We start from the raw sequence: 27,209 nt of genomic DNA on the forward strand, positions 1-27,209 counted from the left end.
ACACACACAATTTTTTGTTAATAGATTAAACAATTATATTACAATTGGTTTCATTTAATTCATTGTTACTAACATATTAGTTTCCTATTTTTTAAATAAATCATATATGCTTGGAAATTGATTTTATTTAATTAGTTTTGGGCTAGCTTTGCATTCTGTGGACAAAAGACTGTAGGCCTACCACTACAATAAAATGGAAATGACTTTGTTTAGAGATTGGACCGAACCTAGCGCATCACAAAGGCAAAAAAAAAAAAAAAAAGCTCAAACTCAGCGTAGTTATGTTTTTCTGCTCCTCTGTGATTGGATTCCTTTATATACAACAATGAGGTGTTGTTTGTTTTTTTTTTGAAATATTTTTGTGATTTCTGTATTCTCTGGAAAATTTTCAACCCTTAACACAATTTTGTTTCTGGTATTTATAGCCTGCTGGGTTGCATGAAGTATGTTTGGTTTGACTAGTATTAAAAACATACTATACGTAATCACCCAAGCTGTAGCTGGAACCGCGAAATCACAATCTAATATTCCACAAATTAATTAAATACTGGTTTCTCATAGCACATTAAAAAAAAATGTATCTTTGAGTTTTTAAGAGAAAAGAAACTGGAAAGAAAGAAGGATATTAAACAGTGAACTGTCTTTCACGTTGACAACATTTAGAACCGTTATATTATGAATATAGTGTATGTGAGGTAAAAATGTTGTGCTTTCATTGACAACTTCGAAATTTAAGTTCCTTTCAATTCTTCATCATTTTAATGCCGTTAATGGCCATCATTTATTATATAAAAATAAAATGTACGTGAAGTAATAATTCTAGTGAACCTTAGATTAGACAGGCATCATCATGTGTTGTATATAATCCCACGCTTTGAATATTGGACCACCCACAAAAACCATGCTTATAATTAATTAATTAATTAGTTTGTGAAGTGAAGACATTAATGACATGGGCAAAAAGCCATATAAATTACACCTTTTGACATAAAGTGTGTTGGAGTTGTGGTATTTCTATAAATTTTCAAACCTTCTCGTCATTTGTTGAAAAAGTTAATTAGTCCAAAGCTGTGAACCTAAACCAAATGATCAACCTCAATTTTGTAGTCCTATATAGAGCTAATTAAAGAATAAAGAAATTCCACATGATACCAAGTGTTGTTTAAATCTAGCAGACTTCATCATTATAAGCCAAGTTTCAAATTGTAGTCAGGTATCACCGAAAGTTGTAGGGCTTGAGCCTGTCACAATGCTAGATGGGGGAAAAGGAAATTAAGAGGAAAGGTTGTTGCACGTTCCTGTTTCAAATTACCCACTTGAGCTAATCAGTACGTTAATTAATGTACAAAGACCATTATTAATTAATTTAAGTGTATAAAACAGTAAAAATGTTAGATCATTATAATATTCAAAATAATATATAAACTGTCTTTGATAGTTAATTTGATCATATATAGAAAGCACATAGTTGTATTTTTTTCTAGTCACAACTCAGAATTGTTTATCCAACATAGTAATTTTTTTTATCAGTTATATATCTAACATAGTATGATATGGCAATTGAGTTTTAATTTCTTTTACACTGTAGGTTTAGTAGTGAGGTTTTAATGGAAAATGGAAGTGAGGATAGGAGTTTTACTTTTTAATTTAAGAGAATTATAAGATTATTTGAACAGTAAATTATTATTTTGATTATTTAATTTTTGAAACTTATCAGATTAACAATATATTAAAAATGAAAAAATCCCATTTTTTCTTTATCATTTAACTCCTAAACATCAATTTTAAAAAAATTGGTAGGCATTATATATATTTGAGATGCAAGAGTACTTAATTATTGGCTTGGAAGAATTCAATGAATCCGAGAAATAGAATTAAACCAATGCATGAAATTCAATCATTTTCAAGGATAAAGTTAGTTCTTTTATAAAACTAGCAGAAGCGAACAATAAAGATAAGAGGGGATTTTTTTAGAAGGTAATGATATTGAAAGAAAGTTATAATTAAAATTGATTGAAATTTGATAATTAAGATCTCTAGTCCAAGTTGTAATATTTTCTGTTTTAGTTTTTTAGGACGATAATTATTTCAAAAATTAATTTTTTTACAGAGCTTAATTTCATTTTTAGTCCATCTTAATCATTATACTAAAGAGACCAAAAATATAATAAATTCATAATAATATATATGTTTTTCTTAAGGAATTAACATATGTGTTGAGCAATACATTAATTATCATGTTATCCCGTGCGACTTGCATGCATGTCCTTTTATACGAGAACAAGAAAAAATAATGATTGATGGTATCTTTTTGGTAGAGAAGAAATTGGAAAGAAATTAGTCGAGTTGTCTGATGCACAAGATTTAGAGGACAAATAATTTTAAAAATCATGAGATTATTATATTATTTTTTATTTTTTCTTTATTTCTCTTTCATCAAATATCCTTATTTTTTATTTTATTTCTCACTTATTTTTTATTTTCATTTATCTTATTTATTTCTGTCCTCCCTACCAAATAGAACATAAATGAGGTTAAGAGAAAGTTTTTACTATGTCTAAATAACTTACTTTTGAGTTGTTTTTTTATTTATTTATTTCAAGCTACAATTTTGTTTTGTTTTGTTATTTTATTTGAAGAGGAAGATAGATATTAATTTGTGTTACAAGACAAGAACATGAATTGTAAGAAAAAAAAACTTAGCTTTTCAATGATGCAAAGACTACCTCAGCAAGGTAAATATTACTCAAGATATAAAATTATCTTTTCATGTTTTCTAATAAAGAAAGTACTTATTAATTTTTTGAGAAAAAATATTATATACTATAAATTTTTTACATAATTATTCTATCACAATTTATCATATATAATAAATTTATTAACTTTAAAAATAATTAATTTAAAATAATTTAAATAATAATTTATAATTAAATAATAATATAAAACTATTTTACCCGAGTAAAGACATTAAACTCTTAATTTTTTCCTCTTCAAAATTTCTTTTCTTTTACTTAACTTTCTTTTATATTTTTTATTACTTAATCAAAATGAGATATATTCACTCTCTATCTGTATATATATTAGGTGTGAAGTTGTTTTCAAACCACACCTGGGATGTGAAGCAAGCACGTGTGCTTCCATCTCCAAGTGGTGGTATCATAAGTCATAATCGACAAGTGCTGTCTAATGCCAATTTCATAACATAGTGAAAGCCAACCTGGGTTTGGTAGCCAAGGATTCTTATTTTGACTCGCCGGAATCGATGTTGTTAACCTTTCTTTATCACCTTGCATATATATCAACCGGAATTCCTTATCCAATCAGGTATCTATATACAACATCGTCCAAGATGCAACACAAATTAAGTATCAGCTTAAGGTCTTCAAAAAAAAAAAATATTTTTTAGGTTCCTAAATTTTTTTTATTACTCACTATTAACAAATTTTAACTGATCAATATAAAATAATTTAAAATCTTTCTGATCAAAATATAGAACTAAAATTTTATGAAAAACGTAAAATTCATAGAAAATTTTATTTTGATGAAAATATTAGTAATGAGATCACACATTCACCTAAAGAATCTTTTCGTATTGAATATTTTTTATACATATTAGATCAATCAATTAATTCCATTGAGACACGATTTGAACAATTTTTACAATATGAGACTATTTTTAGTTTTTTTATTTGATTTCAAAAAAATTAAAGCTTTAGATGAGAATGAATTGAAAAAATATTGTATTAATCTTGAAATTTTTTTAAAGTTTAATGAATACTTTGATATTGATGATCTTGATTTATTTTTAGAATTGAAAGTAGTAAGAAAAGTGTTAAGAGAAGAAATTAGCACACCAATAAAAGTATTGAGTTATATTAAAACTTTAGATTCTTTTCCAAATATTTACATTGCATATATAGAATTTTATTGACAATTCCTGTAAAAGTTGCGACGGTTGAAAGTGAAGTGTTATATAAAATCAACAATATTACAAGATAGATTGAATGATTTAACTATTTTATCTATTGAAAATAAAGTGTTATATAACATGCTCCTGGTCCCGTCAAATCACCACCAGATTAACCATCTCATTTCTTAAATCTTAAAACCTATTTTAATATACATATATTATGTTTGTTAAAGTGAAATTGCGTTCTATATAAAAAAAGTAAAATTGGTTTTGGTTCTTTAAATTAGACTTAAGATAGCATAATTTGATTTTTTTTTTTTAAATATGAACCAAACTGATCCACTTTGTAAAAATAATTCGTTACTGTTTTTATAAAGTAGACCGGTTCAGTTATTTTTTTCCCCAAATTTGATTAGGATTTTTTAGGTTTGGTTTAAATCGATTCAATTCATTTATCTATTTCGTACTCATAAATGATTCGGTTTTCTTAAAGAATCGAACAAAACCAAGTCATTTTATAAAAATGGTTCAGTTAACTAACATTTTTATAAAATAGTTTGGTTAATTGGTTCAATTTTTTCTCAAAATGATTTGATTTTATAATTTGATTTGGTTTTGTTTTAGATCGATTCAGGTTTTTCTTACACTCCTAATTAGATCTTAAGTTTGAGTAAAAGAAATAATACTTAAGAGAAGAAATTTCACTAAACATAAAACCAGATTATTTGATAAAAATTATTCATAAACCTAAATACTTTATACACTTTTTTTTAAGAAATACTTTATACATATGACATGATAAACAAAACTTTACTCATATACCATGATAAAAAATACATTTTATTATTAAATCCGTTACACCACTCAATTATCTTTTTTAGTCACTTGGTGAAAAATGGGTCCCTTTTTTTTCTAAAGCAAAGGTAAAATGGATAACAACCCCATGAATAAAGATGAATCCACCAATGGTTACATTTTGAATATTTATCAACTTTTACACCACCCACTCATCTTTTTTATGGTAGGCGGTCAAAAGTGGGTCCCCTTTCTAAAGCAAACGTAAGCTGGATTTGGATATGAACCGAATGAGAAGGAATGCACCATTCACCATATATAATTACGATTTCTTCCTATAAATTACACACGATTTATTCTAAGTAAATTCTTTGTGTTTTAATTATCGGATTATATTTATGTTTAGAATGAGTAAATTCTAATAAAGAAACGTTTATGCCTTTTTTATACCATTTTGATTGTAACTTTTATTACAAATATTAATTTGAGTCGAGTTTGATGTTTATGATGAAAATTTATTGAAAAAGTTTCGTGAAGGCGTGGAAGTCCATCCGTTATCTTTATGTGATATTTTATTTTTTATTCATGAAAAATCAATAAAAGAAAAAATAATAAGAAATTATTACCGGTCATGTGTGAGATTTTTTTTTATATATATTTTCACTATTATTTTAGTAAATTGAGCATGCTTTTCACCCACAGAAATGTAGGTTATTTACTTCATTCTTATGGATTTAAAAGATAGTTTTCTTGAAAACTCTCTAATTCAAATTAATAGATTATCACATGACAAATGCATGGATACTTGATAATTGAATAGGTTATAATTAATAGGATCGAGCGTACAAGGAGAGACGAAGCAGTTGGAAATAAAATCCACCTTAAAAACTAAAAGGAAATAACCAATTAGAGACATAGTCATCTCTTCTTAAGATTGACCCATGATTTTATATCTTATAAACAGCTGTGCGTGCTATTGACTTATTGTTAATATTAATATGTATTTCATGTTTTACATGAGTATTTTTTTTTTTAATTTAGGTAATTTTTTTAAATAATGTAAATGATGAAATGTTTGAAAAATAATATTTATTATTACAAAAATAACATGCATATCTTGTAAACTGCTGTGTGTGTTAATTTTTTTTTCATGGCTTGGAGAGTAAATATTTATAACTATCATAATCATTAATTGTTTAGGCGTAGAGGTTACTGTTGCAGTGTAAAATTTATTGTGCCCTTTTAGATTCAAAGTCTTTGATCCAGGTCTCGGATCCCAAATACGCACAACCTGAAAAGAAAAAAAAAGAAAAATGAATAATGCTCTAGGTAGAGATAATTCCCCGCTATCTAGCTAATGAAATTCGATTTAATATAATATAAAGTAAATGCTTCTTATATTCCAAGGGTAATAGCTAGCAGAAGCCACACACGGGAGAACATAAAAATGAACAAGAATGCCACATTTTACCTTTTCTGTACCACCGGAGACAAGAAGTGTTCCACCTTCATTCATTGCCAATGCATAAACGGATTCCTTATGGCCTTTGGCAACAATTGGATTGTATCCTTTAGATTGAGTAGTGTGCATAGATATACTGCTACTTGAGCTGATGTTACGTAAGCTTGTCATTGGTAATGAGTTTCCAGAAACATTGATATCATTTGAATTATCATCATCATCCATTGGATCATTGCATTTTGTAGCTGAAGCTAGTGCAGCTTCGATATCCCATATAAAAACCTCCCCGCCAAGGCCACCAGAGGCAATCACATTGCTCTAAAATTCACGACACTTCTAAAGAATCAGAAAATGGATTTGATTAGATCCAAACTTTAAATTCAACCAAACTATCTGTCATATTTGAGCACATAAAAACAAGAAGAAAAAAAAATGAATTCTTGGCGTGCGATTCATAAGAAGCATGAAAAATTCATAGTACACATTACATTTTTTTTCCCGCTACAGCAACGCAAGTAACATAATCTGAGTGTTGACGGAGTGTACTAGTACATGTTCTTGTGGACAAGGCATTCCAAGTCTAGTACATGTTCCTTGGGACAAGGCATTCCATGAAAGAAAATTATTAGTTAATCAACGAGTAAGAGTATAGATCTTTCTCCAACAAAAGAAGCCCAGGCCTATGTTATTCTCACCCCTCCTCCCTTGGTAGTGGTAGAATACTAGAATCATTGGGAATTAAACCAGAAGGTACCAAAAGAATACAACGTGGTGGTGGGAGATGGACACAGTGGAAAACCAAGAGGGGTGCAAACAATTTTTGCTGCAATTACCCAATCTTCAGGTAATTTAGGACTTCTACTTGTTTGAATTGGGTGGAGTCAATGAGATACTTGGATGAGTGATTAGAGCCTCAGGAAAGTGCAGGATAATTTTAAATAGTTGGTGATTAAAGTGAGTGTAAGTGGAGCAAAGGTGGACACTAAGTAAGGGAGATCCGTCTCTGTAAGGAATGGTAGCATCGTTGAAGGCATTGATGAGAGAGTTGAAGAGGGACACTGAGGCCTGTTACAGAGTTGGGGATGAATAGTTTTATAGGAAATAATAGATTCAAACCTCCAGTTTCATCAGCATCTGCTGAATGTCTTCTACAATAATGTTATCAGCATTGTCAATCTTCAGCTAGTCCCTTGGGCCAATGCTTATGTCAATAATACCAAATATTCCATATCAAGGTCTCAGACAACACTGACAAAAATAAATTTATTTTAGTTTGAGTTATGCTGAGAAGAAAACATTTTTTTTAAATCAGCAAATACTTGTATACATAGATGTAAAAAAATACAGAAAATGGCACTAGAAGTACCATTAATGGGTTATAAGACAATAGGTAGAGTTTGCAAATGCTTAGAATGGATCAATGTCTCGCTCATACTGGTTTAGAACTAAGAATCCTAAGTTCATAGATGAAAAAACAATTGAGTAATCAAGAAAATAAATAAATTAATCATTGTTGCCCTAGCCACACACGACGCAGCCAAAGGGGCCATGGATTCAACCACAATACCTACATGGAAGGAAAAGAAACACTTTGACAGGGATTCTTAGCTCCATAGAGAGCTTTGGCGGAGAGAGTTGAGAGAGCAATTGCGACAGCGTAGCTTTGTAGAGGTTTAAAAGAGAGAAGGCAAAATGAAAGCTTGAGTGAGAGAGGACGCGGAGGTTCGAGGGTCAGAAATGTAAACATGAAAACAAGCACTTGGGTGAGAGAAAAAATTTGTGGGTGAGACAAACTCGAATAGAAACATAAAACTAAGGGGCTTCGAGGGAGTTCAATTCTTACCTTTGAGGGTTTTCACAGCGACGCCACAACGTTGAACGAAAGGAGAGAAGAAGCTTAGGCACGAGTGAGAGGAGGGTTAGTAACAGAGAGCTGCTTGAGAAATGTATTGAGAGAACAATGAGGCACGAGAAATAAGTTGATTCTAGGTTCACAATGATTATCATAGCAGTGTCTTTAATGACAACCGTCGTTATTGGCGTGTAGTAAATAACATTTTTTGTAGTAGTGACATTAACACACCTAAAAATTAGGTATTAATTAATTAATCTTAGAAATCCTCCATCAATAGATTGCATGTTATCTTTGCTTAGAACATCTTCAATGAAAGTTTTTTAAGGGTTTCTTAAGTGAAAAATTATTTTTTATAATTTCTTTTCTATTGAAGTAAATCTATGTAGTTAGGAGAGTTTCTAAAAAATAAGATTTGTATCTTTTACAAGAAATTGTTTCTTAACAATAAAAAATAACATTTATCTGAGGCATAACAACACCATAATTAAATCATAATTAAATGAAAATAAAAAAATATAAAAGTAAATTTCTTTAAGTTTCTTAGAATTTTTTTATCATTGAAGCAAAAATGTGTTTGAATTTCTTTCAATGACATGATAGTATATGAACCACAAAAGGTACTGTGAGAACTACAAAAAAATAACTTAAAAAACTCATTTAAGAAATTTTAATTAGAATTTCTCTTAAATACATTTGTGAAGTTCTAAATACTAGTACTAGTTAAAAAAAAATCTCCAATATTCTGATCTCATATCCATAAACATAATTAGGATGATAATATTTAAGGTATTATCCACTAAAGTGTTTCGCGGTTTATCAAAATTTTGTTTTTTAAAATGCACATTAAGGATTACGAGGAGAGATAACTTATAAACGATTTTTTTTATCTCAACTTTTAAGGAATGTGAAACTTCATGACTATTAAAACAAATACTAGTTGAAATGTGTTTGGTTAATCTCACAATTTTTTGTTGTAAAATGTGTCTCGGTGGACCAAGAAAAGAGAATGTTTATATTTAACAAATAAAAATATTTAACATAATTACATAGTTAAAACTTGAAGAATAAATAATTTCATGTATGTAGATTTCCCTGGTTGATATTAGACATTGTATTATTATTTTTTTGCAAATAGATACATTGTGGAAATTGATCAATGATCCCCGAATCGTTGACCATATAACACAATTTGTTTCATAATTCATCCATCACACGGTATACAACGAAGGGTCATGATATATATATCTGAGTTATTAGTTCCTTCCTAATAATCCAAGTAAAGTAGGGCCACCCCCACTAATAATACCACCAAGCAACGCACACCCGATTCCGGATCCCATAGAAGAAAATGATTTCACGTCCTTTTGTGTCGGTTAGTCATTCAACCTTCTTTCCCTTCCCAACCATGAACAAGAAACCCTCAAGAAACCTCCTCAGTACTCCCAAAACCAAACCCTTTTAATTAACCTTAACCGCAACGAAAAACACAAAACACAACCTTCAACTACACCTTAACCACAACAAAACACAATTCCCGTGTTGTTTTCTCTCTAAACCCTACCCGTGCTGGCACCCCTAAATTTATGGGAAACTGCGTGTTCAGAGGTTTGAACCACGGCGTGTCCGAAGACATGATGGTGAAGGTTGTTACCTCAAACGGAGGCATCATGGAACTCTTCTCTCCCATAACCGTGGAGTGCATAACCAACGAGTTCCCCGGCCAAGGCATCTTCCGGAGCCGCCGCGACATGTTCTCCGAACCGCTCCCGAAAAACGAGGAGCTCCACGGCGGAGAAGTCTACTACCTCCTCCCTCTCAACCCTTCTTCTTCTCGCAAGAGCTTGACAAGACAATTCTCCGACACCGCGGCCACGTTAACACCATACCGAATGTCCACGTTCGAGAAAAATAACAATAACAATAACAACAATGTGTACTCGGAACCACCCGAGTTGATTTCGAGATACAACAGTAGTGGGGTGTGGAAGGTGAAGTTGGTGATAAGCCCCGAGAAGCTGTCGGAGATTTTGTCACAGGAGTCGCGGACGGAGGCGTTGATAGAGAGCGTGAGGACGGTGGCGAAGTGCGGCAACGGTGCGCCGTCGTCGGTGGCGAACTCCGACCAGTGGAGTGTGGCAAGCAGTTGGAAAGGTTCTATGTCGGAGAAGATGGGTTTACAATAGTTTTAGATATATTATTAATTAATTAAATTATTTATTTTTTCTACTTTTTGACTTTTTTTTTGCTAGTGTTTAACGACCTGATTATTATTTTCTTCATTTGTTTGTCTACTTGTCAAATATTTTATTTTAGGTATCGTACTTGTGTGTATATATTTGCATGTGATGAAGTGAGATATTGTTTATTTCTTTTGTTATATCATTTAAAAAATAAGGGCAAATTACATTAACAGTTTTTTAGGTTTAAGGGAATTTCATATGTATATGATATTTTTCTGTTGTATTTTTATGTACAAGGTTTGTGTTGATATTAATTAAGGATATAAGTTTTATATTGTTACATAAATTGAGAAAAGTATGTGTATGATGAAAAAAATAATTTTTATATATTGTTAGTATAAAGATATTTCTACTATTAAACTATTAGAAATTAATATATATATATTAAAAAGGTCAATTATTTTATCGTAAATGGCAATTTCTTTAGAAGATAGTATAACATACTTTTATACAATCAATCTATTTAAATTAGTTTAAAATAGAAAAATAAAATTATGAGGAAATTTTCATTAAATTTTAAGAGACGACAAAAATGTCTTGTAATAAAAAATAATGTAACTAGACTAGAGTTTCTCTAATGTTGTTTTCTTATTTTTTGTTAAACATGAAGGGTCATATATATATATATATATATATATATATATATATATATATATACGTATGAAAATAAATTTTGGATATTTTAATGAGTTTAATTTTAATATTTTTATAATGATTTTTTTATTATTAATTATACAAATAATTAAAATTTATATTAGATACAACTATCTTTTTTGTCTCTTTTTCTTTGCTCTTTCACTAAATGTTAGATAATACATTAGGTGTCTATTAAACATTTTTCAAAACACATACAAAAATGAATAGCAAAAAACCAATATTGGCGTGGGGTTTGGGAAAATGTTTATAATTTTATATATTCATGTCTTTCTATGTGATTTGCTTCGATGAATAGAAGGTTAAAGATTCCTCACTGTTTGTCAAATTGGACCGATTAGGAATCACGTGAATTTGTTGAATTCTCATAAGAAGCATCGTAAAAGGTGTCATTGCCAATATGCATAGTTCATCCAAGGTCTCAGTCTAAGGGAGAATATGCTAGTTCCTTAGTTCCAAGTGGTTTTGCAGGATGGGAAGTTATCCACTTATCCTAATGTCAGATACCACCCATCGCAAGCGTCAGTAGTGAAATTTAATTACTTATTCTTTGTAAGAAATAAACGTATTAAAATTTAAAATATAAGGTGTGATGGGATTAATTCTTTTAATGTACAAGATTCCAATTAAAGACTTATTTAAAGAAAATTAAGTATATATTACTTAAGTACTATCCGTTAGATTTATAATAGTCTTCAAGTATAGTATATATAGCTTTCCAACAAATAATAAAGAAAGTCGATGTAAGTTGTCATATCGAGTTAGCTAAACGACACTTACATTACAAGGGTAAAATATTGTACCAGATAAGATCTTACTTGGCTCCATAAAAATGAGGTGATTTTTAGAGAAGAGCATCCCTGCGTGGACAATGCTAATTTCTCCTTCTGACTGGCAGGTACAGCCTATGGGTTTGTTTTTGCATTTTGAGGGGTTCTGTGTTGTGTAAAGGTTCTGGTTCGGCCTTGTTTTGAGGTTTATTGGAATTTTTTCATGGACAAAAGGTTAGTTTGTTAAATATTAGTTTTGTTAGCAGAAGGATCAAACCCGTGACCTTTCTTCTTTTCTTTCTTTCTTAATCATCCATGATCCAACCCACCTTATATCTCTAGTTTTTTAGAATCTTTGGGTTGCTGTGGCTTTGTTTGCCTTTGGGGTCTACTCTGAGCAGAAGGGTCTACAGCTTGTGACTCATGCCCAGTTCCTTGATAAAATTATCTAAAAAAACAAAAACATATTTACAAAAAAAGAAAAGAAAGACGAGTGTGTTTTAAGAAAAAAAGGAAATGCATAAAGAAGCCCCGATGTTGAATACATCAAGTCCATGTCCGTTTGTCTGGGCTAATGCAAGTGAAAAACATGGCCCATTCGTTTACTTGATCCGGACTGATTACTATATTATATAGAAAGGACAAAACTTACATAGGTTTTGTTTTAATTATTCTCCAATTGAAATTGGATTTCACTTAGGTAATCCACTTAATAAGGATTTGCATTGAAAGATAATACAAACTAACAAAGTAATACTTCAATTTTGACTTAAAAAAAATATTACTGTGCCTATGAAACTTGAAACAAATATCTCCTAAGTCTTGAAAAACAATTTCCTAAGGCTTGAAAATATGCATTATTTGATTATAAACAATATACATATAAATACAACAAACAAGAATGTACAAGGAAATTAAATAAGGAATATTTTTATGATCATGAGATATGTTTGTGATAACATAATTCGAGAAATAAGGAAATTTGTGAAATCGTGGAATATAATAGAAATATAATATATATATCACTATTTTTTTGTTCAGCTAAAAATATAATATATAAAGATAAAGGTACCAGGAGTTCCATTGTTCCAAGAATTACAAGCCAATCAAATACAATGTGCCCTGCATACTCTTCCCCTAACGTGGAGCGTTTACAGCTTATTTATGCCATTAATAATCATATATAAATAGTTTGCTCCACAGTTCTGCAAAAAGGATATGTGAAATCACATCCCCTAATGTCCAGATTTCTCACCTTTAAATTGTCACCAGTTGGGAAGCGATTTCTCATCATTCTCCACAAAAATATGTTGACCTTTGGTGGGACTTTAATATGCCATATTCTTTCAAAGATAGGTTCCTGCAGAGTACCATGGAGCAAAGTAAATAAAGCTTTATAAGCTGTGTTCACCGAGTAAATTCCAGTACCACAACGAAGCCCTTTCCTCTCTAAAGCTATTTGAGTGACAACAATGTTAAACATAATCACATAGTCAATGTTAAACAGAATCTACTGAGAAACTTTAGCTGAAAGATAGAATTCGAATCGAAGATTTTCTCTCTTAAATTACTACATAATAGTAATTTGTAATTCAATACTACGAATGTAAATTTTCTTTACACACTCATCCTTTGACCATTAATAAACTGGAAACAGACAAAAGAATCCGAGTAATTAATAACTTTGCCTTGACGCGAATGCCCACATCCCCACGACACACACAATGGAAGTGCGAGTGCCCACTACTAAAGGAAGGTCCTTTCTACAGTTCCTTCAAAATTAGCTAGAGACCATCCTTTCACATTTATCTACGTTACTTTCAACATGCTTCCAAAATCAGAAAAGGTTCACGAGCAACTAAGAACAAATTAGTAATCACCTCTTGGGACCAGGGTTCAGATCCTCATACAGCAAAACCTCTCTCTCTCTCTCTCTCTATATATATATATATATCCAATTAAGAGCTATCTTGACAGTAGCTATTTGTAAGTAATTAGGGTTTGTTCAAAAAATAAAATTAAAATAAAAAAATTGTCTTTATAGTTTTTTTTTTCATTATATAAATGTTAAAAATGTTTTTCTTTTACCAAAAAGACAAAAACCTCTAGCTTGAACATCGTTTTCATCACTTGTGTTTTGTTTTTTTTTGCATGATTCCTGTTTCGATTTTTCATTTTCAATGAAAACAAGAGCACATAGGTAGAATTGGGTCTTTGCCTCGTTGTAGTCTCTCGTCCTGCTTTATCGTTGTCGCTCTAGCCATCCCCTTTGTCCTTCACTTTTTCCTTATCCTTGTTTTTTTTTTTTTAGTATACCAACTGTTTTATTACAACTTATTCATTATAAAAATAAATATGAAACACTTTGTACACATAGTAATTAATATAAATTTTTATTTATATATAGAGAGCTAACTCAATTTATTTATTTTCAATTTTCCTACTTCATTCTATTTTATTTCTTTTCCTTTACTTCTCCCATGCAAGCATAATGTTATGGTTTAATTTGAGAAAAAGAAGAGAGATAATTCAAACCCACTCTGTGCTGAATTGAAAAGGATGTGTAATTAAAGGTCTCCACGCGTGAAGTAGAACATATGCACAAATGCTCTTAGTAATTTTAGGGAAGATTCCTGCCTAAAACTTGTGTGACCGTGGCAAAAACGGGAATGTCCTAAATACAAAGTTAGCATGCTTTTTCTATTGAATTATACACTGGGCCAATCAGGAACTTAATCATCGTACATATAGCATCACCGTAGCACATGGACTTTAAATGAAGATAGACGCATGAAACCGTTTCATTAATTTATCCCGTTAACACTCACAAAAAATAGAAACAAATTAAAGCAAATTAGTTAATGTGAGGTGTGAGTGTGAAACGTATTATAGGGGATGGTAAATTAATGATGATATTGACATACATGTGCGGGTGTGCCTGACAGTTTAATGCCCAATCAAACTAAGACCAAATCAAAGTGAAACTTAAGCCTATCGCTGTCTAGGGTCTAGTTTCCAACTATCAAGCTGGATCGGATGATTATATGGAGAATATAGACAAACTTGTACACCCTGCTCATTAATTAATTAACTGTAAATATTACCAAATTTAGGTTTTCATTTTAAGAGTTCAATATATTTATATAAAACATTTGTACACATGAATAAGAAATTTAATCATTTTTTTGAACGGAAAATAAGATTTAATCATTTTATCAGGTTACTTTGCCTTTCAATTTTTTTTACCAGCCTACGAATTTATTCATTAAGATGTTTTTCCAACAGCCAAAATTCATTAACTTGTTGTGACAATAAAGAAATTCTTATTAAATGTTTAGAAGGCTTATAATGCACTAGTGAATGTTCATTTACTGTATAGAATTATAAATCAAACTTTTTCTCAAATTCACTGTGGGAAAGGAATCGATATTTCTGTGGACAATGTATACGCGGTATGACATGGACCAAACAAGCAATAACAGATTTGTAATTGTCGATGAACGAGTCTTGCAGACAAAGGTGTCAAAAATCATCCACAGCACGGGCATACGTAGCTCCTTAATCATGGGGGGGGGGGGACTGGGGTCCCATACCCTTTGGGAGGTCATGATATTTGAAGTTTTTATTTGAACATTCATAAATTAAAATTATACACTCTATGGATACTGTTTATATTTTTCACTTCATCACATTATACTAATAACCTATAATTTCTTATCTCTTTTTATTTTTATTTTTATCTTTCTCTAAGTCTTGATATCCAAAAGGTGAATGAAACTATCAAGGGGCAATTATTTCTGGAATTTACTAAATGGGAGAAAATTTCAAATTAATATTTATAAAGTGATAAGTCGTAAAATATTTTATAATTTAAAGTAAAAGTCATAAATTAATTCATGGTTTTTATTTATTTTTTTGTTTTAGTGAATCTGTAAAAAAGTAAATAACTTTTGATTTTTTTAATTACGACTGTGAAATCATAAATATTTTAATTTTTTTCAAATATTATTTAGAAATAGTAAACATATTTACGAATACTTTTTTAAATTAATTATAAAATAATTTAAATTAGTTTTAATTTATAGATTTATTTAATATTTTCTATATTAGTATATTATTTTTATTTTATATTTTTGTATATTATTTTATTTAATATATATTTTTATATTACTTTATTTGATATTTTCTATATCTTAATTATTATTATTTGTTTTATAAATTAAAAAAATAATGTAAATAAAATGTTTAAATTTAAATAAAAATATCAAAATATACTAAACATATATTTAAGAAAAATATTAATAATGGGACAACGACCTTTTGATAATTTCGCCCCAAAAGGTGTCTCATAATCATTCTCCAACTTTGAGTGTGAATTGAAGAATATCTTATATGGTGGCTAGTTAAAGAATGTCACAGCTAGTATACATTCTCTATTTAAACACCATATTTTCTCTATAGCAATTCACAATAATCCAATCATGGGAATCAATATTTGTCTCTCTCTTTGCTTCTTCTACATCACTACCCTTCACCGCACAATTTCCACGTTGGCCCAGTCTGAGAATTATATCATCCACATGGACATATCAGCCATGCCCAAAGCATACTCCTCCCATCACACTTGGTATCTCTCCACTCTCTCTTCAGCATTGGAGAATTCCAAAGCCACCACCGACAACCTTAATTCTAAGCTGATTTACATCTACACCAATGTCATCAATGGTTTCAGTGCAAACCTGTCACCTAAAGAGCTTGAAGCTCTCAAAACCTCCCCTGGTTACGTTTCTTCCATGCGAGATTTACGCGCCAAGCGTGACACAACACACTCACCACAGTTCCTTGGCCTCAACAAGAATGTGGGGGCGTGGCCAGCGTCTCAATTTGGCAAAGATATCATTGTTGGTTTGGTGGACACTGGAATTTCTCCTGAAAGCAAAAGCTATAACGATGAGGGATTGACTAAAATTCCTTCTCGATGGAAAGGCCAATGTGAAAGTAGCATCAAATGCAACAACAAACTCATTGGAGCGAGGTTCTTCATCAAAGGGTTTCTGGCAAAGCACCCCAACACCACCAATAATGTTTCTTCAACGCGTGACACTGATGGTCACGGGACTCACACATCAAGCACTGCAGCTGGGAGTGTTGTTGAGGGTGCATCATACTATGGGTATGCTTCTGGATCAGCCACAGGAATAGCTTCACGTGCGAGAGTGGCCATGTACAAGGCCTTGTGGGATGAAGGAGATTACGCATCTGATATAATAGCTGCAATTGATAGTGCTATATCAGACGGGGTTGATGTTCTTTCCTTGTCATTTGGTTTTGATGATGTACCCTTGTACGAAGACCCTGTTGCTATAGCCACGTTTTCAGCAATGGAGAAAGGAATTTTTGTGTCCACGTCAGCAGGAAACGAAGGGCCTTTCCTTGGAAGACTTCACAATGGAATACCATGGGTCATAACCGTGGCTGCTGGCACCTTGGACCGTGAATTTCATGGTACTCTTACACTTGGCAATGGTGTCCAAATAACTGGCATGTCTCTCTATCATGGAAACTTCTCTTCCAGCAATGTTCCAATTGTTTTCATGGGCTTGTGCGACAACGTGAAGGAACTAGCCAAGGTGAAAAGCAAGATTGTGGTGTGTGAAGACAAGAATGGAACTATCATTGATGTTCAGGCGGCTAAGCTGATTGATGCAAATGTTGTCGCGGCTGTGTTAATTTCAAACAGCTCTTACAGTTCGTTTTTCTTAGACAATAGCTTTGCGTCTATTATTGTTTCCCCAATAAACGGGGAAACTGTCAAAGCTTACATTAAGAGTACTAACTATGGCACAAAAGGAACCTTGTCTTTTAAGAAGACAGTTTTGGGTTCTAGACCAGCTCCGAGTGTGGATGATTACAGTTCTAGAGGGCCTTCAAGTAGTGTTCCATTTGTGTTGAAACCGGACATCACTGCTCCTGGTACATCAATCTTAGCTGCATGGCCTCAAAATGTTCCGGTGGAAGTGTTTGGGTCCCAAAATATTTTCAGCAACTTCAATTTGTTAAGTGGCACATCCATGGCATGCCCCCATGTTGCTGGTGTGGCAGCACTGTTAAGAGGAGCACACCCTGATTGGAGCGTTGCAGCCATTAGGTCAGCCATTATGACAACATCGGACATGTTTGACAACACCATGGGACTCATCAAAGACGTTGGTGATGATTACAAACCAGCCACTCCTTTAGCCATGGGAGCTGGTCATGTCAACCCAAATAGAGCCCTTGACCCTGGACTTGTTTACGATGTGGGAGTTCAAGATTATGTTAATCTTCTCTGTGCACTTGGCTACACCCAAAAGAACATCACCGTTATCACAGGAACCTCTTCCAATGATTGTTCGAAACCCTCTTTGGACCTCAACTACCCTTCTTTTATTGCTTTCTTCAAGAGCAACAGTTCAAGTACAACACAAGAATTTGAGAGAACCGTGACCAATGTTGGGGAGGGACAGACAATCTATGTTGCCAGCGTTACACCCGTCAAAGGGTACCACGTGAGCGTTATCCCCAAGAAATTGGTGTTCAAGGAGAAGAATGAGAAGCAGAGTTACAAGTTGAGAATTGAAGGTCCAAGAAAGAAGAAAGAGAAGAATGTCGCTTTTGGGTATCTCACTTGGACGGACTTGAAGCATGTGATTCGGAGCCCCATTGTGGTCTCTACCCTCACATTCGATTTCTAGAACAATTTATTGTGGCTGAGATATATATGCTCAAATATATGAATCAAGTGAAAAATGTATATTAACTAGAGAAATCTTCTAATGAAAATAATAACCATTTCTCACTTGACCAACATATATAGTTTTCTATGATTCTGCAAATAATGTTGATTCTTTTATGTTCTAATTTTTACTCTTATTTTGCAGCTTTATCTTTTCTTTCTTTCTTTTAACTTTTAAGTGAATCCAGTAATTAAAGAACAAAATATGAGGATAACACACATCATTTTGCGGCAAAGAAACTATCTGATGCAGGTGAGGCACATCCTGTCAAGCCAGTATCTTTCATGAAGCTGGAATGCTAAGTTTATTAGCTTATATCAGCTACTGTGTTTCCACTATGTCTAATAAAAGACAAAATAGTACGTTCCCCACTAGGTAATTATCAGTGCAACACACTCTTTCCCCACATTTATTTTGTTCCATGCGTGCTATATGGCTTTTTTCCCTGCAAGGCATAAATAGAAAATAAAATTACATGATTAGTGTAAGTTGAAAAATGAAAAGTATTTCCGTAAAGCGACAATAGAAAAGTCAACATTCTTTAAGTAATCGGGGATGCAATAGTCAGATTTATTAAAATAATTATTTTCAGAAATAGATGTACGAAACGAATTGCGGATACTTATAAAGTTAGCGTGGTTAGGAATGAAGACCCAAGAGCACTTCATGAAAATAAGGTGGAGTCCATCGTTTCAAGTATCTCACCGTCGCATCGAAACTTAAAATCCGATTTTTCTTTTTAGTTCAGATCACATCAGTTATCATCCCTAATTGTGATGGAGATCATTATCAGTTGATCATCGAACCAACTCCTCGACAGCTAAGGTACTATAGATTTTTGTAATTACGTATAGTAATATTTTTAATTTTTAGTATTCATTATTTTAATTTTAGAAGTTTGACAATTTTAATATTTACTTCCTTTATACATATATAAATTTAATAAATGAAGTAGAAAGTGAATTTGTCAACTTTTATTTTAAAAAATAAAAATAAAAAAGAGAATTGCAGCATCGTAATGTCGACTTCTTCATTGTCGATTTACAGTTACGAAAATGTTTTTCAACTTACAATAATCACATAATTTTATTTTCTATTTGCACCATGCAAGAAAAAAAAAAAAACCCGTGATATATACAGAGATTGACAATCTGTTTCAAACACGGCCTGATGGAAAGAGCGGTGTTGAAAGCTAAGAATTCAGCTATAGAGGGAGCATAGCATGCAGGAGAGAATAAACGTCCTACAGCCAAAAGATTCCCTGAACTTGCTGAAGTTTCTGTTGATGAGTTTGAAGGTCTCTGTTGTTAAAGACCAGATTAGGCGATCTGAGCTAGGAGTAAAACTCAAAGGAATTCCCAAGATTTTTCTTTTATTATTTGTTTTACTATTTTTCTCTTTTCCTATCCAAAATATACATACCACTAATAGGTGTGAAAAATCTACTTTGTTCAATACATGAAAATAATTCTATTTTACACCCTAATTTGATGTACTTATCTTACGTATTTATATATACCACTCCTCTTGTTTAATCCTATTACCCATCTTATATATCTATCATTCCTTTTCTTTTTTGTTTGTATCTCCATTTGTTCTCAATATTAGGTGTGTACACTCACGATGTTTGATATATTTTCTAATCACAAACAAAATTTTAGAGCATGTTTCAGCGTGTGGACGTATTTCTTATCTTATTTTAAATAACTATTTTTTATATACTGTCCAAAAACCTACTGAATAAATAAACTTACTTTATCCAACCTTGAGCAGATGCTTAATTATATTATATCTCCTCTTAGTTTTCCCAACTTTGTAATGTTCAAAAACAGTGTTTGTATCTCTCGATGATTCTCGACTTATTTTAAAACATACTATTGCAATACTTGTATGCTATAACAATTTGCCTTTTAAAAAAAATAAAATACTTGTATGCTATAGAATTCCCTTTAACATGATAAATCACACTAGGAATTTTAATGGCTTGATGGTCACCCTGATTCTGACCTTTTGTAAATTGCTTGCAATCACTAATTTAAGGGCTAGCACTCTATTTTTTTTTTATTACTATTTTTCTCTTTTCCCATCCAAAATATGCATACCACCGTGTGAAAAATCTCCATTGTTCAACATACATGAAAATAATTCTATTTTTACACCCCAACTTTCTGCTTATCTTACCACCTGGCCACCTATTGTTTAATCCTATTAGTCATCGTATTATCATGTCTTTTCTCTTGTTTGTATCTCCATTTGTTCTTATTAGGTGAGCACACTCAAGATGTTTGATATTTTCCAAGTAAAATCACAAAAAAAAAAAATTATAGAATATGTTTCTGCATGTGGAGGTATTACTGTATACTTTGTAATGTATTAAATAAATAAATTTACTTTTCGATCCCCAACCTTGAGAGATGCTTAATTATATTATATCTCCTCTTAGTTTTCCCAACTTTGTAATGTTCGAAAACAAAATGTTTGTATACCTCCTCTTATTAAACAACATTAACAATCATATTAATCATTTATCTTTTTTCTCATATCTTATCTCTCTTCAAAAGTCTAGATATTTGAAAAGTGCACAAGAATCAATTTCAAAAAATTTGAGCGTGAAGAATATCATTGGGGGCTAGCTAGTTAAAGAATATCAGAGACCTACAGCTAGCGTACGTTCTATATTTAAACACCAAGTTCGTTCTATAGCCATACAAATTAATCTATGTCATGGCTACCCATATTTGTCTCTCTCTTTGCTTCTTATACATCACAACACTCAACCTCGTTTCCACGTTGGCTCAGTCTGACAATTATATCATCCATATGGACATATCAGCCATGCCCAAAACATTCTCCACCCAACACAGTTGGTATCTTTCCACTCTCTCCTCAGCATTGGACAATTCCAAAGCCACCAATAATCTTAACTCTGTTAGTTCTTCTAAGTTGATTTACACTTACACCAATGCCATCAACGGTTTCAGTGCAAACTTGTCACCTAAGGAGCTTGAATCCCTCAAAACCTCCCCGGGTTACGTTTCTTACATGCGGGATTTACCAGCCAAGCGTGACACAACACACTCACCACAGTTCCTTGGCCTCAACCCTAATGAAGGGGCGTGGCCAGTGTCTGAATTTGGCAAAGATGTCATTGTTGGTTTGGTGGACACTGGAATTTGGCCTGAAAGTAAAAGCTTCAACGATAAGGGAATGACTGAAATTCCTTCACGGTGGAAAGGCCAATGTGAAAGTACAATCAAATGCAACAAGAAACTCATTGGAGCTCAGTTCTTTAACAAAGGAATGCTGGCAAATAGCCCCAACATTACCATAGCTGCGAACTCAACACGAGACACTGAGGGTCACGGGACTCACACATCAAGCACTGCAGCTGGGAGTGTTGTTGAGGGTGCATCGTACTTTGGTTATGCTTCTGGATCAGCCACAGGAATAGCTTCAGGGGCGAGAGTAGCCATGTACAAGGCATTGGGGGAAGAAGGAGATTTGGCGTCAGATATAATAGCTGCAATTGATAGTGCAATATCAGATGGGGTTGATGTTCTTTCCTTGTCATTTGGCTTTGATTACGTACCCTTGTACGAGGATCCTGTTGCAATTGCCACGTTTGCAGCCATGGAGAAAGGAATTTTTGTGTCCACATCAGCAGGAAACGAAGGGCCTTACCTTGGAAGACTTCACAATGGAATACCATGGGTCATAACCGTGGCTGCTGGCACCTTGGACCGTGAATTTCATGGCACTCTTACGCTTGGAAATGGAGTTCAAGTAACGGGCATGTCTCTCTATCATGGAAACTTCTCCTCCAGCAATGTTCCTATTGTTTTCATGGGCTTGTGCGACAATGTGAAGGAACTGGCCAAGGTGAGGAGAAACATTGCGGTGTGTGAAGACAAGGATGGAACTTTCATTGAAGCTCAAGTGTCTAATGTGTTTAATGCAAATGTTGTGGCGGCAGTGTTCATATCAAACAGTTCTGACAGTATTGTTTTCTACGATAATAGCTTTGCATCTATTTTTGTTACCCCAATAAACGGGGAAATTGTAAAAGCTTACATCAAGATCACTAACTCTGGTGCAAATGGAACCTTGTCTTTTAAGACAACAGCTTTAGGTACTAGACCAGCACCGAGTGTGGATAGTTACAGTTCAAGAGGGCCTTCAAGTAGTGCTCCATTTGTGTTGAAACCGGACATCACTGCTCCTGGTACATCAATCTTAGCTGCATGGCCTCCAAATGTTCCGGTGGATGTGTTTATTGCGCCCAAAAATGTTTTCACTGACTTCAATTTGTTAAGTGGCACATCCATGGCATGCCCCCATGTTGCTGGTGTGGCAGCATTGTTAAGAGGAGCACACCCTGAATGGAGCGTTGCAGCAATTAGGTCAGCAATCATGACAACATCTGACATGTTTGACAACACCATGGGACTCATCAAAGACATTGGTGATGATTACAAACCAGCCACTCCTTTAGCCATGGGAGCTGGTCATGTCAACCCTAATAGAGCCCTTGACCCTGGACTTGTTTACGATGTGGGAGTTCAAGATTATGTTAATCTCCTCTGTGCACTTGGCTACACCCAAAAGAACATCACTGTCATCACTGGAAACTCTTCCAATGATTGTTCCAAACCCTCTTTGGACCTCAACTACCCTTCTTTTATTGCTTTCTTCAATAGCAACAGTTCGAGTACATCACAAGAATTTCAAAGAACGGTGACCAATGTTGGGGAGGGACAAACAATCTATGTTGCTAGCGTTACACCCGTCAAAGGGTACTACGTGAGCGTTATCCCCAACAAGTTGGTGTTCAAGGAGAAGAACGAGAAGCTGAGTTACAAGTTGAGAATTGAGGGTCCAACAAACAAGAAAGTGGAGAATGTCGCTTTTGGGTATTTCACTTGGACGGACGTGAAACATGTGGTTAGGAGCCCCATTGTGGTCACCACCCTCAAAGTGAATTTCTAGATGAATATATATAATGACGGAGATATATATGCTTTCACATGAATCAAGTTAAAAATGTATATCAACTAAATAAATCTTCTATGGAAAATAATACTAGCTAATTCCTCACTGGACTAACATAGTATTTGATGATTCCGGAAACAACGTTGATTCTTTATGCTTCAATTTTTATTTTATATATATATATATATATATATATATATATATATATATATATATATATATATATAACTTTTCTTTTTATCACATCAATTATTCTATTTATAAATTTTTACTGTTTTTCTCCTTCCAATCCAATAAATTCATACCATTTGAAGAGGTGAAAAATCGCCTATGTTTAACATATATGAGAATAATTCTAATTGCTTACATACCCATTTTCTACTTATCTTTCCCTTCTCTTGTTCAATCCTATTACACACATCGTATCTATCATTTTTTGTTCTATTTTGTTAGTATCCGTTTGTGTGCTTTTTTAAAAACATAATATAAAATAAAATCACAAAAACAAAATTTAGAGCATGTTTTAGTGTGTGGAAGTGTTTCTATTTTGTTTCTATAATAACTATTTTTTAATATACCTTACAAAAATGAAACAAACTGTATACTTTGTTATGTATTAAAGAAATTTTTAGTTTTGCCTCCCTTAAAAGATGCTTATGTTGTACTTCCATCTCCTCATATTTTAAAATCTACAGTTTCTTCTTCATGGAAAGATGAATACAAGTGTTATAATTGAGTTCATTTTTTCATATAGATGAGTTTTTAGATTATTTTCTTTAAAACTAATTTTGAGCATTTAAATTATCAATTTTGTGTTTCAAAGGTAAAATAAATTTTTTAGATGAAATTTCAAAGCTAATCATAATAAAGATATTTATAACTTCATCCTAACTTCTACTAATATTAAAATTAATAATGAGATATTTAAAATTAGGGTTAATTAATTAAGTTTTTCATCAATTTAATTTATCAATTTTTTTTTCATTTTTTTGTGTTTTCGTTTTGGTTTTTAAAATCGTCTCGGTAAATTCCAAATCTTTCATTTTTTGTTTCTGCCATCAAACATCGTTAAAAAAGGGTAAATTGTTGTCGTCAGCACACGCCATGTCAATAGAAAGTGCCACTTATTGTTACATCAGAGGAGTTTAAAGGGACTGAAAATGAAAAAAACAAAATTACATAAATTAAAAGAAAAAGTGACCTATTTGCAGGAAAAAAAAAAGCCTTAATATAATGTATGAGTTTAATTAAAAATTATTATAAATTCCCTTCTATTTTCTTAGATCAGTTTAATATTTAAAATGACTTGGTTCGATTTTTTAAATACCCTACTTTTTTAGTCAGCAAATAAATGATATATTATACCAAAGGTACCAGCAGCACCATAAGTGAACACGAAGAATATAAACCAAAAACGTCATATATCCACCCCATTTGTGAAGTAAATGGTTACTCCCTTCGTTTTAAAATAATTTTTCATCTTAAAGTATTTTATACATATTAAGAATAAATAATAAATAATAAATAATATATATTAATTTTATAAAATTAATCTTATATTACTATTTATTTATTTAATTAATTAATGTTATATTAAAAATAATAATTATTTTGAAATAATTTTTTTCTTACACAGTTATAATGTAACGAGTATTATTTATTTATATATGTAAAGCTACATAAATAAACCTTAACCACCTGTCCACATGAAATTCTTACCCTTCAGAACAACCCGACCAACCAACCTATCAACAGTACTTACGATACTTATGAATCAATGAGAGCAACACCAAAATTTGGCCAATTATCTACCGAGAGTTAAATGCCAATAATTCCATCAGAGAAAAAACCAGATGAAGCTAGGTCCACCATATATATATATAAAGTCGAGATGTAGTGCCTATCCAGCCAATAATACTACTTCAGATATACTATATCTCCCCTGGCCTTAAGACCGAGAAGAAGTTTGGAAGCAATAGAGATCACCAATTGTTACGAACAAAGAGTACATGCCCCTGGTGCTAGGCTCCACTGTGAGAAGGAATAGTGGAAATTATCTTAGTAACCCGAAATCCATGCCCAAGCCATGAAAATGATTTACTGCAACAGTTCATTAATTTCTATCTAAGGGCACTTCTCTAAAAATACATAAATTTCTCTGAATCCAAGCACACCACAAGATTGAGCTACACAGTATCCTCCATCTCTAAATTCAGATTTACCTGTCAGAATAACAGGATATTTGTGAATGTACCCTAGTTAAAGAAGCAGTTATTAATAAAATTTTCTTAATCGAAACTTTGACATTATAAATACAATTTACCTGAAATCAAAGTTTATTTTCACAGTGACTAAACACTTTTAAGTATTTCGAATATTTATTTGTTTACTTATCTGAATTAAAATACAAATTATTCTTATCGTTCTGAATAGTTTTTTATCCATAATAAGTATTTTTATTAAGAAAATAGTCTATTTTGGTATAAAGTAATCTAAAATGCTCATCTACATGACAAAGTATGCAGTTTCTTTTTGTACAGAATACAAAAATAGTTGATAAAAACAAAATCAGAAATGCTTCCACACAGGGAAATACATATTCTCTAAAACTTTGTGTGTTTTTATTTAAAAAATCGCACATTTTGTGTGTACACTGCATGAACACACCTAATTAGAACAAGTGGAGATACAAACAAAAGATAAAAAAAATTATAGATGGGTAGTAGGATTAACAAAATGAGGATAAGAAAATTAAGATGAGAATTGTTGATCGCACATTTTGAGTGTACTCTGTACACACCTAATTACAACAAATGGAGATACAAATAAATTAAAGAGAGAAAAAAGATAGAAGGGTAGTAGGATTAACAAAAGGAGGGTAGGAAATTTAAGTCGAGAATTATTGATCGCACATTTTGGGTGTACACTGCACACACCTAATTAGAACAAATGGAGATACAAACAAATGAGAAAAAAATGATAGATGGGTAATAGGATTAACAAAAGGAGGGTGCAAAAATTTACTAGAGAATTGTTGATCAACAAAAGGAGGGTGAGAAAATTAAGTAGAGAATTGTTGATCAACAAAAGGAGTGTACACTGTACACACCTAATTACAACAAATGGAGATACAAACAAAAGAGGAAAAAAGTGGTAGATGGTTAATAGGATTTAAAAAAGTAGTAAAAAAAAATTAATATAACAACTGATGTCATAAGAAGAAAAATACAGATATAAAATAAGATTACAAAATTGGAGCATAAAAGAAACAACGTTATTTGCAAGCAGAATCATATAAAACCAAGATAATCAAGCGACAAATGATTATTATTTTCCATAGATTTCTTTAGTTAATAAGTATGGATTTTTCATCACTTGATTCATATGAGCATATACTAAAATATATTGATCTAGAAATCAAATGTGAGGGTGGTGACCACAATAGGGCTCCTAACCACATGCTTCACGACTGCCCAAGCAAGATACCCATGAGCCATATTCTTTTCTTTCTTCTTTCTTGGACCTTCAATTCTCAACTTGTAACTCTGCTTCTCGTTCTTCGCCTCGAACACCAACTTTTTGGGATTGACGCTCACGTGGTACCCTTTAACGGGTGCAATGCTAGCAACATAGATAGTTTGCCCATCCCCAACATTGGTCACTGTTCTCTGAAATTCTTGTGCTGCCCTTGAACCGTTGCTATTGAAGAAAGCAATAAAAGAAGGGTAATTATGGTCCAAAGAGGGTTTGGAACAATC

At 32.3% G+C, this 27,209-nt stretch overlaps 3 protein-coding genes and 1 long non-coding RNA gene across 5 annotated transcripts; 3 read left to right on the forward strand and 1 right to left on the reverse strand.

Moving 5' to 3' along the window:
* Window positions 1–5,808: 5,808 nt before the first annotated feature.
* LOC114390458 lies at window positions 5,809–8,131 on the reverse strand. Of its 2 annotated transcripts, XR_003661916.1 has the most exons (4): window positions 8,011–8,131; window positions 6,656–7,415; window positions 6,177–6,503; window positions 5,809–5,996 (listed from the first exon to the last, which is right to left on the reverse strand). It is a non-coding gene; the product is annotated as an uncharacterized LOC114390458 (long non-coding RNA). The 2 variants fall into 2 exon arrangements; XR_003661915.1 differs by having other exon boundaries at window positions 6,656–8,131.
* A 1,171-nt stretch (window positions 8,132–9,302) lies between these two features.
* LOC114390191 lies at window positions 9,303–10,399 on the forward strand. The gene has a single exon (XM_028350887.1). The coding sequence runs from the start codon at window positions 9,606–9,608 to the stop codon at window positions 10,203–10,205; it is 600 nt and encodes a 199-aa protein (XP_028206688.1). The 5' UTR covers window positions 9,303–9,605; the 3' UTR covers window positions 10,206–10,399.
* A 5,729-nt stretch (window positions 10,400–16,128) lies between these two features.
* On the forward strand, window positions 16,129–18,537 carry LOC114390842 (subtilisin-like protease SBT1.9). Its single transcript, XM_028351739.1, has one exon. It carries the CDS (start codon window positions 16,168–16,170, stop codon window positions 18,418–18,420), a length of 2,253 nt encoding a protein of 750 aa, XP_028207540.1. The 5' UTR covers window positions 16,129–16,167; the 3' UTR covers window positions 18,421–18,537.
* A 2,507-nt stretch (window positions 18,538–21,044) lies between these two features.
* LOC114390448 (subtilisin-like protease SBT1.9) lies at window positions 21,045–23,565 on the forward strand. The gene has a single exon (XM_028351188.1). The coding sequence runs from the start codon at window positions 21,187–21,189 to the stop codon at window positions 23,446–23,448; it is 2,262 nt and encodes a 753-aa protein (XP_028206989.1). The 5' UTR covers window positions 21,045–21,186; the 3' UTR covers window positions 23,449–23,565.
* The last annotated feature ends 3,644 nt before the right edge of the window (window positions 23,566–27,209 follow it).

This window comes from Glycine soja, chromosome 16, assembly GCF_004193775.1.
Source record: "Glycine soja cultivar W05 chromosome 16, ASM419377v2, whole genome shotgun sequence".
Taxonomy (NCBI): Eukaryota; Viridiplantae; Streptophyta; class Magnoliopsida; order Fabales; family Fabaceae; genus Glycine; species Glycine soja.

Bases quoted from the DNA above. Each gene is read 5' to 3' on its own strand.
- LOC114390191 (XM_028350887.1), top strand. From the start codon at position 9,606: ATGGGAAACTGCGTGTTCAGAGGTTTGAACCACGGCGTGTCCGAAGAC.
- LOC114390842 (XM_028351739.1), top strand. From the start codon at position 16,168: ATGGGAATCAATATTTGTCTCTCTCTTTGCTTCTTCTACATCACTACC.
- LOC114390448 (XM_028351188.1), top strand. From the start codon at position 21,187: ATGGCTACCCATATTTGTCTCTCTCTTTGCTTCTTATACATCACAACA.